Source organism: Heliangelus exortis, chromosome 1, assembly GCF_036169615.1.
Source record: "Heliangelus exortis chromosome 1, bHelExo1.hap1, whole genome shotgun sequence".
Classification (NCBI taxonomy): domain Eukaryota; kingdom Metazoa; phylum Chordata; class Aves; order Apodiformes; family Trochilidae; genus Heliangelus; species Heliangelus exortis.
In genome coordinates, this window is record NC_092422.1 from 173038782 (window position 1) to 173056650 (window position 17869).

At 38.8% G+C, this 17869-nt stretch overlaps 1 protein-coding gene across 6 annotated transcripts in view; it reads left to right on the plus strand.

The window, feature by feature from the left end:
• Positions 1-17869, plus strand: part of MET (MET proto-oncogene, receptor tyrosine kinase) — a 97079-nt gene that overhangs the window by 27110 nt on the left and 52100 nt on the right. For 5 of the 6 annotated variants that reach the window (XM_071733695.1, XM_071733697.1, XM_071733694.1 and 2 more), the window contains exon 3: positions 13916-14107. In XM_071733695.1, the coding sequence (XP_071589796.1) occupies positions 13916-14107 (192 nt within the window). Of the gene's footprint in view, positions 1-11811; positions 11817-13915; positions 14108-17869 lie in introns of those variants that run through there. The other variant, XM_071733698.1, reaches the window with a different exon arrangement.

A 17869-nucleotide genomic window follows, 5' to 3' on the forward strand; every position in this document is an offset into this window, starting at 1 on the left:
ATTGTACCTGCTTATGCAGCAGGGCCTTAAATATCTGGGGAGTTTTCTTTTTCTCAAATACAGGAAGGGTGGAGCTCAGGCTGAGGTGGTTGGGGTTGTTCAGCTTAGAAAAGAGGAGGCTCCTGGGAGACCTTATCGCAGCCTTCCATTATCTGAAGGGACCTACAGGAAAGCTGGAAAGGAACTTTTTACACAGGTATGGAGTGACAGAACACAGGGTAATGGCTTTTAATTAGAAAAGGGGAGATTCAGGTTACATATTAGGAAGCAATTCTTTACTGTGAGGGTGGTGAGACACTAGAACAGGTTGCCCAGGAGGTTGTGGATGCCCTCTCCCTGCAAGTGTTCAAGACCAGGCTGGATGGAGCTTTGAGCAACCTGGTCTAGTGGGAGGTGTCTCTGCCCATGCAGGGGATTGGAACTAGCTGATCTTTAAGGTTCCTTCCAACCCAAATCATTCTATGATTCTGTGATTCAGAACCGGCACACTCTCCTCTACCAGCAGGCATGGCCAGAGATGTCATGATGAGGCTCTGCTCAGCCTCATGAGCCAGGATGAGACCTGTGTCATGACAGAGCAACAGCTGAACCCGCATTTGGGGCTGGATGGGATCTATCCATGCCCTGTTAGTGGGATGGCTCCTGATGAGAATGGGAATCACAGGCCTTCACCACCCTTGTACCACCAGAGTCCTCCTCAGCCCAGCTGCCCAGCACAGGGCATCAGGATGGGGTGGTGGCACATCCCCAGCTGGAGGTGGGAGCCTCTTGCATGAATGAGAAGATATGCTTTTCACTGTCTGGGGTGAGATGGGAGGGTCTGGGAAGCAGCACCCATTACAGAGCTGCTATGGCTTAGAATGATAGCGTCAGTGAATTGATTGTTTTGGTTGGAAAAGACCTTTAAGATCATCAAGTCAAACCATGAACCTAGCACTGGCTATCCCCAGCAGTGGGAATGTGCTCAGAGAGGAATCTGACCCAGTCTGAATGTCACCACAACAGTCTTGGTGTCCAGGGGACAGATCCTAATCACAGGCTCCAGGTGTTCAGCCCAGATGTAGGCACTGCCAGCAGATGCTGACACAATTGCAACAGATGTAGCATTTTATTCCTTTTTTTCAGGGAGGAAGGCAATTTTCAGTAACTAAAAGGAAGTTAGCAAACATTCATCACAGTAACTTATCTTTCTTCACTGTGTTATTGCTGTCCTAATTTTTCATTTCAGGTCTTAATATCCTCTTTTTTTTTTTTCAGTTCATTTTAAGAGTGAACATTGTTCTTCTCTGAAAGTACTTTTTTCATTATTCCTGGGGCATTTTATTTGTTACTGTCTTTAAAACTCATAGCCTTTAACTTATCTCATTTTGTTCCTGCCTTTACACCTGTTTCGTAAGGTTATCTTTTCATAACAAAGTATACCATTAAAATATTGACAGAATAATTTGCCACTTTTCACATGCTGGGAAGTACTTTCCTGTTTCAAAAGCTTTTCCAGGGTCTGCTGCTGCTTTACATATCAGAACTGAATGTCTTATACTGCATACGGTTTATTATAGTTGCCCATTTTCAAGAAATGTCATCAGAACTCTGATTTCTGCTACATTAAATTGATAAAGGCAAAATGTTTCTGTGGTTTCTTGTGGTTCCTTTAAATGGCATAAAGGCGGTTGGAACTTTCTGTCCTTATTGTTTGCTTAACACTGAAATATTAGGACTGTCAAGCTTTGCCATTCCATTTCCTTTGCTTTATTCCAGATTACTCATTTATGTTCCAGTGAAAAGTGTCCCATAAGTTTTTTCAGGTTTCAGTTGGTGACCAAGATGGTCAAGAATTTGCCAGGCATCCTTTATACACTTGTTTTTCTCAGGTGTGTAAAATTGACCTGCAAAGTTGGAAGGTGAAGGAGGGGAAGGTGAAGGCAGAAGAAGGAAAGCCTGTTATATTTTATGCTTGTGTCAGGAATGTCAGTTCTGGTCTTCCATGATTTAGCTGGAGATAAAAGAATTAAAAAATTTTAAAAATCCCTTTAATGCTTTTTAGGCCCTTTTTTGTACATTGTACATGAGTGCATAACCAATGTTTTTCTCTTTGTAAATCACCTTCAATTTAAAGGAAAGCCTTTATAAACTGTAACAGTTTGTCACAGTTTATTTTGGCAAAATTCAAAACTTGCTCTTTGTAATGTAGCCAAGATGATCTTTTTCTTTGATGTTGAAAGAATGAAACCACAGACTACTGATGCAAGTGAAAGGCACTGACCACTGAGATTAAGTCATAGGACACTGAAAACGGTACAGTAGTGAATATGGAATACCACTAACTTCAACATTAAAAAGAAAAATGAGCCTTTAGCAATGTTTGCAAGGGAGTGCTATCTAATAATTTACAGTTAGAGTCTGATGGATGAGGGCCATTTTATGTTATCAAAAAAAGTCCCACAAGACAATTGTACATCATTTTGTTGGATTTTCGGTAGTCCATCTTTCTAAGTGGCTGTCTCTCGGGACTGTTTAGTCTGAGGCTGCTAAAGGTAGGATTAGACCCAAACAAAACCAGAATAAAACACCCAAAACACTTCCTCAACTCTTTCTTCTCAGATTTTAAGCACTTTAAAAAAATACTTCACTTCATCTTTATGTAGTTGAAAAAAAAAATTGTCGTTTTCAGCCTTGTTTCCTAAAGGAATGAATTTTATGTGGTCATGCTGTTGTATACCTGTCTTTCTGTTAGTTGTCCTGACAACCTCAACAATAAGAAATCTTAAAGATGTGAACCCAGAAACAGATCCAATATATGCTCAGGCTGTGGAAACTGAAGAAGTGTAAGGAGCCCCTTTATAAACATCAGAAGGATTCACAGGGAGCAAAGCAGGTATTGCTCACCCATGGGAAAAGTCTCTGTCAGACAGCAAAGTCAACTGACCACAAGATATAAATCCAGACACAGCTGTGCCTCACTTATTCCAGTGCTCATGGAAAACTTCATAAAATAAAAATAAAACATTTCCAGTTGTTTTCAAGTGAAATATAGAGTAAGTCAAAGCTTGGGCTCACTGAAGTCAGGGTTAAGAATCCGATGGTTCATCTGATTGATATCAGATGTGCCTCAGCAGAGCTGTGACCAGTTAGTACTTCCTAATAATTTCCTTCAGTGAAGAGCTGGCTATCACTTCAATGACAGCAAGGAGGAAACAGAAATAGCTTTGAATTAAAAGAAAAATTTGGATTCATAGTAAAGCAGTTTTATTGCCCAAGTCGGGACTTGGGCAGCTACTGAGTGGTAGCTGCTGCGGAGAATTTTGAATCACTGCTCAGGAATCTCCTCACCCACAATGAAAAGAAAACTGAATGTTGGCTTTTAGGAGTTTATTTGATCACAGTTAGTCACTATCAGCCCTGGTGTGATATTCCTCAAAGCAGAGGAGTATTTAGATGAAGAGACAACTGCTGCTTACTTGATTTGCAGGCATAGTCTAGTAGTGTACCCTTCTTACCATGGGTGCATGGTAAATATGGAATCATATGATTCTCCAGGTGAGGATTGTCTCCTTGACAATCTCAACTATACTTTTCAATTGTCCTTAGTTAGATCATGATCTTTTGGGCTTTGTTTAGCCTTTCTGTTCTGTTACATGGTAGACATTGTGAGCTCTATTTTCCTCCGGTACACAACTTGAATTACTGTTGACTTCCATGGAAAAACACCTCTAAAATGAAATCCAAATTTAACTCTGTAAAGTTCTTGTGATTTTGTTTCTTCTACAGGTAAGTTCAGGTGAAAACCCAAAGTACTTCATTCACCTTACAGGGAAAGAGAAACCAGCCAGGCTTTTGCAGCTGTGTTCCCAACAAGTGTCCTAAAGCAAAACAAACTGGTCACGACTCCTGTCAAAAGAAAGGCACAAACAGTTGGAAGAATGTGAAATGAAGACAGAAGATCACCAAAATAAAAGATAAAGTGACAGTAAAATAAACACATGGTGATGCTTCTTTATTACCATTACACACATGATAGATGAGCAAAATTGGATTATGCTTATATAGTAATGGAAGAAAATAATTGCTGCCTTCTATCAGGAAACCGCAAAGGCACTTATTGATCTGTCATCCTAAGGGTATGTCTAGGAATATTTAATAAAATAAACAGAGACAAATAACTCTTTTGAGGCCCTGTAACTGTAATATCCCACATCATTTGACTTAAAAATATTTGGCAGGTTTAAAAATAACACCTTATCTCTCTGATTAAGAAGGGTTGATGTGGCTTATTTTGATAATCTCGCAACATGGAGGAGATCTTTTTTTTTTGTATTGCAAATAGAATGTGCCTGAATATTCTCCCTGAAAGTCAGGGTCCAGAATCTATCAGATTGGTTCAGTCATTTATTCCTCTGGTATCAAATGGCAGACAGCTCTCTGCCTGGCACAATGCCTGCTTCCATCCGTACAGATCTTGTGCAAGCTTCTCTATGGGTTCTGTTGTCTCAGAAGAATAAACAGAGAGGAACTGGGTCATTGGCAATGAGCACTGACACCCTTTAAACCAGGCTTCACCCATAATAGTAAGGTGACAGGCTGCATCCACATTCCTGGTCTGCTCTCACTGCCAGTCTGCGAAAAGCTTGGCTGGGACTTGAGGGTCCCCACTGTGCCTTTTATGTTACAGTGCAAGGCACGGGTTGCTCACCACCCAGCTCTTCCTCACCATTGGTGAGGCCTCACCATTGGCCTCACATGGCCACCTACCCACTTGGCCATACAAGACTTGACTGAGGCAAATAGCATGGCCTAAGGAACTGCACTTACACTGCATATGAGGGAGGCATGGGTATAGGTACAGGTATAGAACTGGTGTGAGTATGTGGAGGATATGGCATCAGCATAGGGATGGTTATCTGCCATGTCAGACTCTGCAGAGGTGTAACTATAGAGGTAAGCATCTTTCTGTCCCTTGGACTGGCCACGTGGATGGTGTCACAACAGAGGTCTCAAGAAAGAAGCAGAGCAAGGAGAACAGCAGGTCAGGAAGGCTTTTGGAAAGTACCACACCACCCTGAGTAGTGGGTATTTTTTCAGCATCTTCCAAGCCCATAAAGCTATAAAGTCTGGGGACTGACCTGTTAGGCCCCAGGTGTTCCAAAAACTAGTTTTCTTTTCCTGATCTCCTGTTAGAGGCCTGTCCCTGTTTCCTCCAAGTGTTGCTGCTTGGAGTTTTATCATCTTCTTGATGAAAGCTGGATTTCTCTGTGAAAAAGTGGTATCCATTAAACTACCATTTCTGCAAAGGGCAATGCTTTACCAGCCAGACTTACTAATAATGTTCCATTTCCAGACTTTTAAATCAAATTCTTCCACTGAAGGCAGGGTTCCCTATTGGTTATTAGTGTGCAAGAATGACTGCTGCTTTTCCAAAGAATTGCACAGGAATAATTTCAGGCAGAAAGTAAATTTATTTATTTATTGACATGGTTATCTATATTCTCTGGTCTTGTGTTTTTTTTTACATCTTAGAGTTTCAGAAAGCTAAACATTAAGACTAAAGATTAGAATACCAAAGACTAGATCTGGACAAAGAATAATTTTCTTATCCTATGTAACTTGGCAAATTTGAAAACCTTTACAGTCCCACAAAAAGAGATTTCTAAAATGTAGACTAGCCAGGTATGCATCATTAAGGATACTCAGTAGAGATGTGTGATACTCAGATCTAAGCCTACTTTAGTGGGTTCAGGCCAAACTCTATTCCTTTGCCCCAGATTAAGTACCTATCCAGTCTTCTTATGGATGTTCTGCAATGAGACTTTGTCAGCCCCTCCTGAAAGATCTGCTTGGATTTCTTTCTAAACATTTTCATGTTCCAAAGAAAGAGAAGCTGATTCTGCAGTGCACTGCATGCAGATCTGAGTCCTGGATTCATCCCACCTGGCTTTGCTAGGTAGTTGAGACTTTTAAGTAAGCAATGAATTTTCCTCAAGTTCTGCTGCCAGACAGTGGAGAGATACATAAATCCTGACAAAGCAGACATCTGCCTTTCAGCTCTCTCAGCACCAGCCTTACCTCAGCAGTTTCTCTATTTACTCTACTTGATCTGACTCAGGACCACATATTGCTGTCATTATTGCTCACTAAAGTAACAGGTAATTATTGTCCAGGAGAGTGTTGTGTTACTCAAACTTTCTAAGTGGCATGTGGGTTTCTGATCTCATGCAGCTTTTGCATCAGAACAGGATTACTCCTCATTTCAAAACATTCAAGTAAAACCACTGTTAAAAAAAAAAAAGAAAAAAAAAAGTATTGCTAAGGGAGAAGTTCCATGGCATAGATGGTTGAGAAAGCAAGTAAAGGCCACAAACAAATAATTCTAGTACTGTCTATGGAGTAGATGAAAACAGTGAAATGTTAGAGGAGGAATCATAGTCATAGAATCAGAGAATGGTTTGGGTTGGAAGGGACCTTAAAGATCCTCTAGTTCCAACCCCCCTGCATGGGCTGGGACACCTCCCACTAGACCAGGTTGCTCAAGGCCCCATCCAAGCCTTGAACACTTCCAGGGAGGGGGCACCTCGTTCCAGTGTCTCAGCACCCTTGCAGGGAAGAATTTCTTCCCAATGTCTAACCTAAACCCCCCCTCTTCAAGTTTTAAACCCCTTCTCCTTGTCCTCTCACTACACATCTGTGTAAAAAGCCCTACCCCAGCTTCCTTGTGGGCTTCCTTCAATGATGTTGGGAAAGTGATCATGAGAGCTTCACTTTCTTAAGGCAGATGTAATTCTGCTTTTTACACAGCCTGGGGGAATTAGGGCAAATTGTATTATTTCCTCCTACTTTCTGGACTCCTTTCTATCCCACACATGTCTTGCACCACTGTTTTGGCTAGCCATGCACTTATTGGGCAATGGTATCTTGGAATAAAAGTCTCCACACTCAGAATTATCTTAGGAAAACTGTCTTTTGGAATTCACAGCTTCTCTATTTTATCATAGCTTCCATGTTAATGAAGACTTATATGAAAAATGTACCTGATGTACACTACAAATACACACTAAGGCATCTCTTTTATCAGCACAACATCTCTGATGCATTGTTTTATTTCTTCAAAATGTGTAATTAGTCAACACCTCTTCCTTGATAATCTGTATGCTGAGTTAAATGTTAAATTAATATAAGGGAAATCAGCAAAATGCAGAGATTACTTAGGTCCATTTTATCTGCTGAATCAATAGGATTTACTTAGTGCTAATGCACTAACCAGATTATGAGAACTAATGCAGCCCTGTTCAATGACAAAAGCAAATAACTCTTAGGATGATCTTGACAATAGAACAAGTAATCATCTTAATTTATATTAACTAATTACATTCAACATGGATGTCTTTCTACCTAATACTTTAAGTGGAGCATCATCAAACTAACTACCACTTTCTCATTTTAGCAGTGAAGCAGATCAAAGCAACAAGTATAAATAGGGGGCTGATGCTGTGTAAAATTTTACATCAATTGAGTACTTTCAAAAATTTCTCTATAAGAGTCATAAAAATTTGTTTAATATTTCCATTGGCTTGAGTGGGTTCTAGATCAATTACTTGAAGTCATAAGTGTAGCTTAAAGGTAATTGTTCCTTCAGTAATTCCCTCTAAATTGTTCCTTATTTTGCAACAAGTAGGAAAGTGTTTGAAGGGTTGGTTTCCTATGTAAGTCAGACCATCTCCAGAGAGTTTAACACAAAGTAGTGGCCACTGCTTGGCCAGGGCTCATTGTTTCCATCTTAAAGGACTGTTTCCAGTAGCTTGCTTTTTCAAGTATGCTACTTTGTAGCGGAGAAGCTGAGATTGAGATTTTAAGATTTATTGTCAGAAAGGAAACTTTGGTATTTTATTTAAAAATGCTTCAAATTTTTTTCCAAATACATGAGAATTATTAGGAAGAGGAGGAAGATATACAGGAGAAACGATTCTTTGTTTAAAAAAAATTCTTTTACCTTTTTAGAGTAAAGCTTCAGTGCCTCAGCAGAAGTTGTTAGAAACAGGAGAACTTGTTCCCCTACCCCAGGTGTGTTCAGTTCTCCATAAATGCTGAAGTGAGTTCACAGTACCTAGACCCTTTGAGGTGTCCTTCGCTGGTCCAGAAGAAACCAGCATTATTTCTGCTGCTATGGAAAATGTTTAGCATGTAAATTTGGGTCCATTAGCAAAATTCAGCTGTTCTGTTTATCATTCTGTTTTTCCTTTTCTTAATATTACAAGGGCTGTTTGGTAAAGGTGTCTGTTGCTACTGTGCAGAATTCTGTTTTACAAAGCAGATAGCATTTTGATTATGGTGTTTTCAAATACTTTTCTCTTGTGATGTGAACCATTCCACTTCCCAAACATGGAATTCTTGGGAAGAACAAGTTGGTTGTTTGACAAAACAGGGCTTGGGGAAGAATGAGAAAATCAGCGTACCTAGTGCCTGTCACAGGCCCATTAACATGGATATCAGTGCTCTTTCTGTGCTGTGGGAGCAGCTGGTGGGGTACAAACTGAGTATCCCCAACAGACTGCTCTAGGCTAACTTCCATGTAGTCTCTATGGCAAACAATAGCTGGCTCATCCATTTGGGATACCTCTTTCTGAGGATTTACCCTATCATAATGGATAAGTGCAATAGTTCAACACAGAAGACCCAGTCTCCTCATTGATAATATTTGATAAAGGAAGTGAAACGGGAAAATATTAATCTAATGTAATCTTGGTGCCAATAAAAAGCATTATTCACATGTAGGGTGCAGGCCTGCTATTGAACAGTACCTGTGACTGGTACTGATGTAGAGCTGTCCCTGTTTAGTTTCCTACAGTTGCTCCTCTTGGAAATGCAGCAGAAAGTTTTAGGAAGTCCCACTGCAGTCACACTGACCCAGGAGGTGAGGAGTCTCACTGTGCACTTGCAGTTGATGATGTTGGCAAAAGCCATCATGCTACCTCCAAAGAATCTGTTTCTCATGTTCCTCAATTCTGGTTGGCTTCTCTTCTGCCTGTTGTACAGATTTGGAGTTTGTTCCCAAGAGATTCTTTTCTGGTTAATTGCTTCCAAAAAAATAAATGTGTCCATATTTTTTCCATGCATCATCATTAAATGTGCTCATAACTATAAAGAATTCAGAGACCCCATGACAGCTATGTGTAATGAGGACAATAAATGTGAGTGACTTTTTAGAATTGTTAGCAGTGAAGCTTTGTCCATTTCATAACCTTTCTGTCTTGCAAATTACAGGGGGAAAAATACTCTTTTTTGATATCACAGGAGGAAGCTATTTATATATTACTCTTCTATTACACTTTATTGACTGGCCAGCTGTGGCATAGAACCACATGGGAAAGGAGCAGGGAAATAATCTCTTTGCCAAAGGAAATGACAGAAGAAGGCATGAATTGAGCAGTGGCTGTAAACATGCCAGAAAGCAGAAAGTTTGTCCTGGTTATTTTTCTCCTCTCCCCATTTTGTCAAAGAGCTGTGAGTACAAGGATTTTAGTAGTCATCTCTAACTGAGTCCAGAATTAAAAAGACTGGTATGTAAGAGCTGGGGGACATTTTTGAGGTTTATGATAAGTAAGAAGTAATTCCTTTCTAATATAAAAGTGGTAGACAGGCCAAATTTATAATGTCCCTCACTTTTATTTACATAGGACTAGGAAACAGACAATACAGGTTCTAGCTCCAGCCCTCTGACAGACCTTCAACATGATGCTGATCAAGTCTCTCATCCTCTTCAGGCAACACCCTCCCTTCACTGAGTTGCTTGGGCTAGAATTTTGCCTCTTGTGCCTCAAAGGGAGAGAATCAGGGAGCAAATGTACTTCTCAAAAAGAAATAATGCAAACTACCTGGAAAATTCAAGTGTATTAAAAATACTTATTTTTGCAGCACCAAAACTGTGCTAGCTGAAATTGCACAAGAAAATGTAGAGACAAAAATCTGATGAGGTTCCTTTGTGTTCCTCACAGTTACTCTTACTGTTCAGAATCTGCTGCTGCTGTGAATTCTTCAACATTATTTGCTTGGTTTCAGTAGGACACACACTTAAAATCTGTATTATTTGTCTTAATTCACTGACCTCCTCAACAGAAGAGATATGCAACTCACACAGCACCTCTGTTTTTAATCATGTTGAGAATCAATTTGTTATGTGGAATCATCTGTTCATTCACTCTGCAGCAGATTCTTTGAAAAAGGATTTTTGCTTTTTGCAAGTATCAGGACCCAGCTCATTTGCCCGTAGCTGTTTTCCCCCTGCTTTATCTTATGCCATAGCAATGTTCAAAGGAGACACATTGTCAGCATTTGTGGGTGCCCACATATTGAGGGAGACTCCCAGGATCCATAAAAGAAAACAAAAGCTGATGTTTAGGAATTTGATTCCTGACAGCCAGCAAGTTAAGTTGTATAAAGACTCCTAATTATTTATACTTTCAGTTGAGTTCTCCCTCATAACTGTAATATTTTACAATTGACACTAGGAAAAATTTACCTAATTACTTTCAGACCATTTGTGCAATTTATCAAATTAAATTTTAATTTTAGTAATTTCCTCTAAATTTCTCATGAGATAGCATTAGATGTTTTGTAGTGATTAAGTCATTCATTTCTATTTTATTCCAGACATTAAAGAAAATATCAAGATGTTACAAATAACATCACTTTCTAATAGAGCACTGCACTTAACTGAGAACAGGTTTTGCCCAGCTGTAGAAGGATGAGCCTGGAGGAGTGCTTTTTTCAAACTGCAGTTGCTGCAAATAGTAGAACATTTCCTCAAAAGTCTGTGGTTAAAATTTTGAATTTTTTTTTCCTTAAGTCTCACCATTTAGACTAGAGACCAGACTCTATGATTGGTTCTGACGCTGACCTAATAGAGTATTTTTATGAAATTTTCATTATTTGCTTTAAATTTTCCTCCCTGCTTTGCCCTTTTTGGCTTCAAATGTTCAACTCTATCTGAAATACTATTTTTATGCTCATCTCAAATTGGAGAGAGGTCATCAGTTAACTGCCAAACAGTGAGAGCTCCTGATGGGCAACTCAACAATGTTTAGAGGCTTTTTTTGAGTGTTCATCTTCTGTGGATTGAATCCAGGGTAAAGTCCAAAATTGCCCCTATCAACAAACAAGATAGCATGGGTTATCTTCTACACTTTTGGACATGGCAGAAAGACAGGGCTTGCTCACTCCTTACTGCATTCCAGTGTCACACCTACACCATCTTCACAAAGCCCTTGCTATGAATCACAAGCTCAACTGGCACCTCTCCTCTTACCAGAGAAGGAATATAGCCCAACCCAGCCACTTACCCACTCTCTAATCATCCATTTCAATAGTTGTGTGATTTGTCACTGGAACTTGGCATAACATCCAGAGTGCATCATCAGTTATTTTTCCACACTGACAGCCAAATGGATAGTTAGGTGTATACTGAGAGGGAGGGAGAAATTCAGTCTTCAAAGAGTTAATTTAAAGCTGCTACTTTGCCCAAGTTTTTCATGTTATCAATCTTCCTTTAGTTTTCTAAGTAGCCTTTTAATCTTTGCATTTCTACTCAAAGATCAAAGCCTTTGTATTCCTTGCACATCTAACCTTACATTATGGTTAATCCATGAAGCGCCAGGTTTTGAGAGAGCCATATGTGGAACAGTCTGCAGGTTCTCGGGCAGATACCCAAAATTACCACATCTCTGAGGAAGGCTGAGCTTGCTTGCAGCTGAACTGACTTTGGGAAAGCTAGAAAAGGTGTTGGGGCAAGCAGGAAAATACAGCATCTTGCTATGAAGAGCTTGAACAGGGTGAGGTGTGTCAGGATGTTCAAATTGTGTGAAGTGACTACACAGGTGGAATAACTTTTTTAAGTTTAGCACAGAAACATCTCTCCCCATAAGACATTTGCTTATGGAAAAAAAAAAAAAAAAAAAAAAGGAGTTACAAGAAAGAGCCAGGTTGGGAGAGAGTAAATTCAGAAATCTGCCTTATTTCAAAAAAGCATGAAAACTGTAAATCTTTCTGCATTTGAACTATTCATACTCATTGTGTGAGTAATCTTTGCACAGATGTTTCAGAAATACTTTCAGAGTGGAGAGGATATGAGTGCAAAAGAATAAAGATTTTATCTTCTTTGGTGGCCAAAGTAAAGAAAAGCTATGTTTGTCTCTTGTTGATATGTCAAAATTTTTTAAAGTGTATTTAACCAATGTTCATTGTGCCTTGTGCTAAGCATTCAGTTCCTGCTGAGCAAAAGACACCATAATTTAACAGTTAATACCAAAACGAATACAGCAAACACTTTAGCATGTGGATAATCAAACTGTGAAGTCATTGCTATATCAGATCTAATCTGGAAGCCTTTTTTTCTGTATCATTGGGCACTGCAGAGCAATTTTAGTTGCTCTTGCTTGATCTTGGTTGTTACCTAAATGATACCTCAGACTGACAGTGCACCCTGAGAAAAAGTAGCACCACAACTGACTGCAATTACTAGGAATCATGGAAACAGTCAGTGCTGTTTCTGTGCACAGTGCAGAAATGTTAAAATTCAACAGCAAAAACAGGTTGAACATTTTCTTAGCATTATTTTCAATGCCTTGTTTTTTCTCCAGAATTTACCAGAGTTCAGCCAGAAAGAAATTCTTTGTTCATTGCTTGCTTTCTCATAGTACTTTTATTATAGGTAGTAGAAAGAAAAGAATCTGAATCAATAAAAAAAAATAAAATTTTACTTCTGCTTGTTTTTTAAGGGTATGATGGTGATCTATGAAATTTAGTGAAATGACTGTCTTTAAAAGGTTTTATTCAAGCTTTAAAAAAAATAAATTACATGTTTGAAACAATGAAACAGTTAAAGAATAGGAAAAGCAGAGCTATGTATTGATTTCAACAAAGGGAACCACCATAAGCTCCTTTATATATGTCACAGAGGGAACATGCTAGATGACTTCTAAATTTAAACTGGTTAGAGATCCTTTAGGGGGTTCCTAGTAGTTGTCTGTGGGATCTCACCAAAATAGATTATGTAGTACCAATCATAATGGGATTATCAGTTAATAGATTACTATTGAATTGTTAGGACAACACGTTACATTGTTCTCTGGAGATAACTTAAAGTGCATTGTTCAAGAATTGTTCCAATGAAAATGAAAAACATGTATTTTCTAGTCCCAAACTGAAAGGAAAATCCTGAAAATGCAGCAACTGTTATTGTATACCCAAGATTTACAGAGATTGGTCAAAACAGTACATGAGCCATAGATTATCAATACAATAGCCTAAGTAATTGTAAAAAGCTGGTTTCCCCTTACTTTCATTTAAAAATGCAATCAGAAACATGTTATTCCTGGCTTATCTCCCTTTTTTCTTTCTCCATCTTTTTCCCCCTTTTTTCTGGCTTATCGCTGGAAAAGATGTTGAAAAGAGACCAGAAAAAGGAGAAAACTGGAAATCGTTACTGTAGTGCAAAAAAAAAGCTTAAGAAAATTGCAGCATTTTCAGGCAATCGTTTTCTAGGAATGACTGTTCTAGAAGCAGGTGTGTTGCTGGGCAGACTCTGCAGTCACGGAATTCTGAGACCCTTGGACAAGAAGCACTACAGAAATCACTAAGAGAAAGGATACTTTGATATAGGCACTTTTACACATATCATCTGTTTAAATAAAGAGCCTATGCCGTATTCCCAATGGACAGGATTAAAAAAAAACAAGTTGAAAGAAACATTGCTGTACCATTAAGAACTCATTGCCTTCCTCATGGAACATCATAACTGATGAAGCAATTAAGTTTGAAACATTTTAAAATACTTTTGGTCAAAATGGGTTTGTGCTAAATGACTTCACTCTGACAAAGATCTATTCCTACTCGTAAAGGCAGTACTCATCTGTGCTTCATTTTCTAACAGGCTTTTTCAAGGAATGCTTCATACTGCAGAGCACAAGATGATGAATATCGCTTAGAAGTTACGACTCCTTTGCAGAGGGTTGACTTGTTCATGGGCCAGTTCAACAATGTTCTCTTAACTTCAATATCTGTCTTCACCAAAGGGAACCTCACTGTTGCTAACCTGGGGACTTCGGAGGGACGCTTCATGCAGGTAAATGTTACTGCAACTCCTTCACAATAAAAGAACCTATACTGGTGTTTATCAGGGTGGTGGAAATTGAGGAGCTGTATTATCCCAGTTAAACAGGACGTTAGAAAATTGAAATTGCCAAGTAAAATAGAGCTTCTGGAATATAAACAAAGTGCCTAATAGAGCGTTTTAAGTGTTTGCATTGGCTTTGTGGTTTGGAGCAATAGTTGTGGAGCAAATTCTACCATCATCTCCACTTAGTCCAGCTGGCTCAGTTCACAGAGGAGTTTTGGTCCATACAGTCTAGATTTCTTTCAAAGGAAACTAAACTGAAAGCTCTGTTTGGGATACATGTCCAGAGGCTCCAACCCCAGCTTTCTTCTGGGGTAGAAAGGTCCAGAACAGTGATTTGATTCTTCACAGATACACACTTGATATGGTCATTTGATTTAAAGGATCTGATTAAACATAGTTTAATTGTAAAATGTCAAGATAGGTTACACTGTAGAAGCAAGAGCCTCAGGATTAGTTGCCTCTATATACTGATCCACTCCTCTGGCACCAAATTACTTGCTAATGTACCCATAGCCTATGACTCGCAGCTGTAGAATTGAGATTAGCTCCATCTCCACGTCTTTTAAGTTTTTCTGAGTACATCTTAGATTTTTAGGCTCTTGCTCATTCCCGACTCACTCTGTTCTTTTGGACAGCAATTCTTCCTGCCCTAAAACAGGCTTTCCATATTAAGAGGTAAATCACACTCCTGAGAAGTCTTTCTCTCTCCATCAAGTATATAACTAATGTAGATGGGTAGGTTACACTACATGACTTTTTTGTAGGTGAGTAATGAAATAAATCTAACCCATAGGGCAAACCTGCTTTTAAAAGCTTACCACTCAAAATCAAACCTCAGAAGACAAAATTTTCAAAGCACCAACAGCTTCCTTTATTCACTTATCTTATATCAATGACTGCCATCTTGCAATGACCACCTTGTAGAGCTTAGCTTCTGCATCTGCCCCAGTGTCCAGCCTGGATGTGCGTCTCAGCCTGGATCCCTTTTGCATCCAAGGACTTGTGTGCTTCTACTCTACCAGCACTTTTTGTCTTCTAGTGGGCTTCCTGAAGTATTGGCAGGTTTTGGCCCTTCTGCTCTGTAGGCTGCAGAGAGGTCATCAGAGTTACTGACATTGCCCTCCAACCATCATTAACTGACAACAGATGAGATTTTTGATCAGGAGTTCTGTGCCCTTCTAGCTTTCCCATTTCCCAAAATCTCCCATTAGAGAACATGTGGGTACTTGCACCTTTTCATAAAACTTTTGTGTGGTGTAAATAATCAGATGAGATTAGCTAACAAACTTCTCCTTTGTTCTCTCCCTTCTCATTCTCTGTCTTTGCACATATAGTAAGTGGAGTTACATATTGTCCCCAGTATTTGTTAACCCACTCTTGGCACCATTTTTAGACAAAGGGAATCCTATGCCTCTGCTTCTTTCTCAACATAGAACCTGTCCCATAATGCAAAATCTGTAATGCTTCTAAAGGGAGGAGGGCCTCAGTGAATTACCACAAATGACAGATGAAAAACTGGAGAAAATCATGCTTTTCTTTCCTTCTAAAAGATGGTGGGAAATAAAATGTCCAATAACACCCCTGCCAGTTGGAGCTGAACTTCCCATGATGACCATGGTAATACTGAGCTCCAGTTTGTCCTCAGGACAGGAAGAGCAAATACTGAGAGCTACACACTGAGTTCAGAAGCAACCTACTGTTCTTAAATGTAGGTATTGCTTCATATAGCAAACATGAGCCATTTGTTTAACCTTTCTGAAGCCATTTCCTTATCTACAAATACAGTTAACTACTGTCTTACTAGCTGCATTTCTTCTGGGCTGCCACAAAGCTTTTAGGGAGCTTTGGTGGAAAGCGCAAGGCAGCATTATTTTTATTTGTAGCATTCTTTAAATTATTCATTCAAGTCCTGCACCACACATTTCATTCAGATGTTTGCCCGGCTCAAGGAACATTTCCAGAATACATTTCCCGTTCCACATTCAGTTAAGAATCCAAAGAAAGGCTATTGTGTAAACTGCTCATTGCCATTAGCAGAAATGTTTTCATCGTTGAATTGATTGGCTTGAGCTATAGGGGAAAGTCAGCATTGGGTTCATACTGTAATAAGAAGGAGCTATTTCTTTGAGGGTTTGCTGCAACCAGAAAGAGAATAAGATTAGTGACTACCTGTAATGACACTCCCTCCAAAAAAAAAGGTTAGTATTTGTTTTGCCTTTAAATGATCTTGGAAGGGATGCTAGGTCTGCAGGATTCAGCAGACACAGCTTTTTGCAGAATTTAATGCTCACTTACATTAAATCTTTTTTTTTTTCTTTTTTTTCCCACTAATAGTTATGTAGGAAGTGCTTTCCAACATGTTCATTAGCAAATGCCCAACTAAAGCTGATTTGCAATGTTTCTATGGAAATATAGCTATTAACTGCAATGAGATTGAGATCATTAAAAATTAAACTATTAAATGACCATTACTGCAGTAAAATGGGTTAAAAAAAAATCAAGGTAATCTAACAATGACTTAATTTATCAAAAAGATATCCACAAACACTTCCCCTCATTTTTTAGCCAAGAAAGGTAATGATGTTCTTTTTCATTTTATTTACAAATCTACTTGAGCATATTGCAAAAAATTCTCAGTTTATCACTTAATGCACAGCTCTCTTTTGCACAGTCCTTTGCACTCACATTTTTAGCTTTTGTATATGCAAATATTGAATTTTCCTGGACAATCCCCTGGTAACTTGTAGCTATTCAGAGCTACCTATATCCTCTCAGAGATAGGTATGCTTTCAGAGAAAATTAGTTGCAGAATTCTACCTATCAGGGAACCTGTTTTAAATCTGGTTATATTGTATGAATATCTTGCAAACATATTTTTAGGCCAACTATTTGAAAGCAAAAGAAAAAATACACATATATAGGTTTCTAAAATTAGAAAATCAGCTCAGCAGTGAATTCAGTTCATCTTGTATCCTCTTTGAAATACCAAACCTTACCATATTTAGACAATTTAGTTTGTGACATAGATCTCAGCACTAGCAGTCATCCATGAGATTAGAAGGAATAGTAGTACAGTACCACTGTGTCTAACAGCCAGAACCTGACGTGCCCAAATATGAAACAGCTTGGTGGCAGTAATGAACATTTATTTCACTTTTTTTTGCTATATTAGTTTAGGGTTTCCTTTAACTGTTATGAATCATTTTGTGAGGGAAAAAAAAAAATGTTTAGAACATATTGATTGTTCACTAAATTGAATTGAAACTCCACACCCCTGCTATGGAAGCCAACAGGTGCAGCAACAAGCTACTGATGCAAAATGAAATTTATTTGAAAAGGTTCCACATATTCTCCCACTAGACTTGCTTATACTTGATCAGCAGTCAGGTACTTGATTCTCCTTTCATTCCTTTTCTTGTTTTCATCTCCTTTTGTACTTTCTTCTGCTCATCACTTTCTGTCCTCTTACCAACCCCTTATCTCCCATGGTTTCCATCTCCATCCATTTTTCTCTCTTTACCCCAGGACTATAGCATAGCATCGCTGCAAAAGCAAACAGAAGGTTTAACATGTAGTTCCTGAGAACATCTTTTCCTTCTGTAGGTGATGGCTACCTGATTCTGGAGTTTGGATGTATTTAGAGACATATCAATATGAATATTCCCTGTCCTTACAAGTGATTTAGCTGAAGGATATGGTATTACCCAT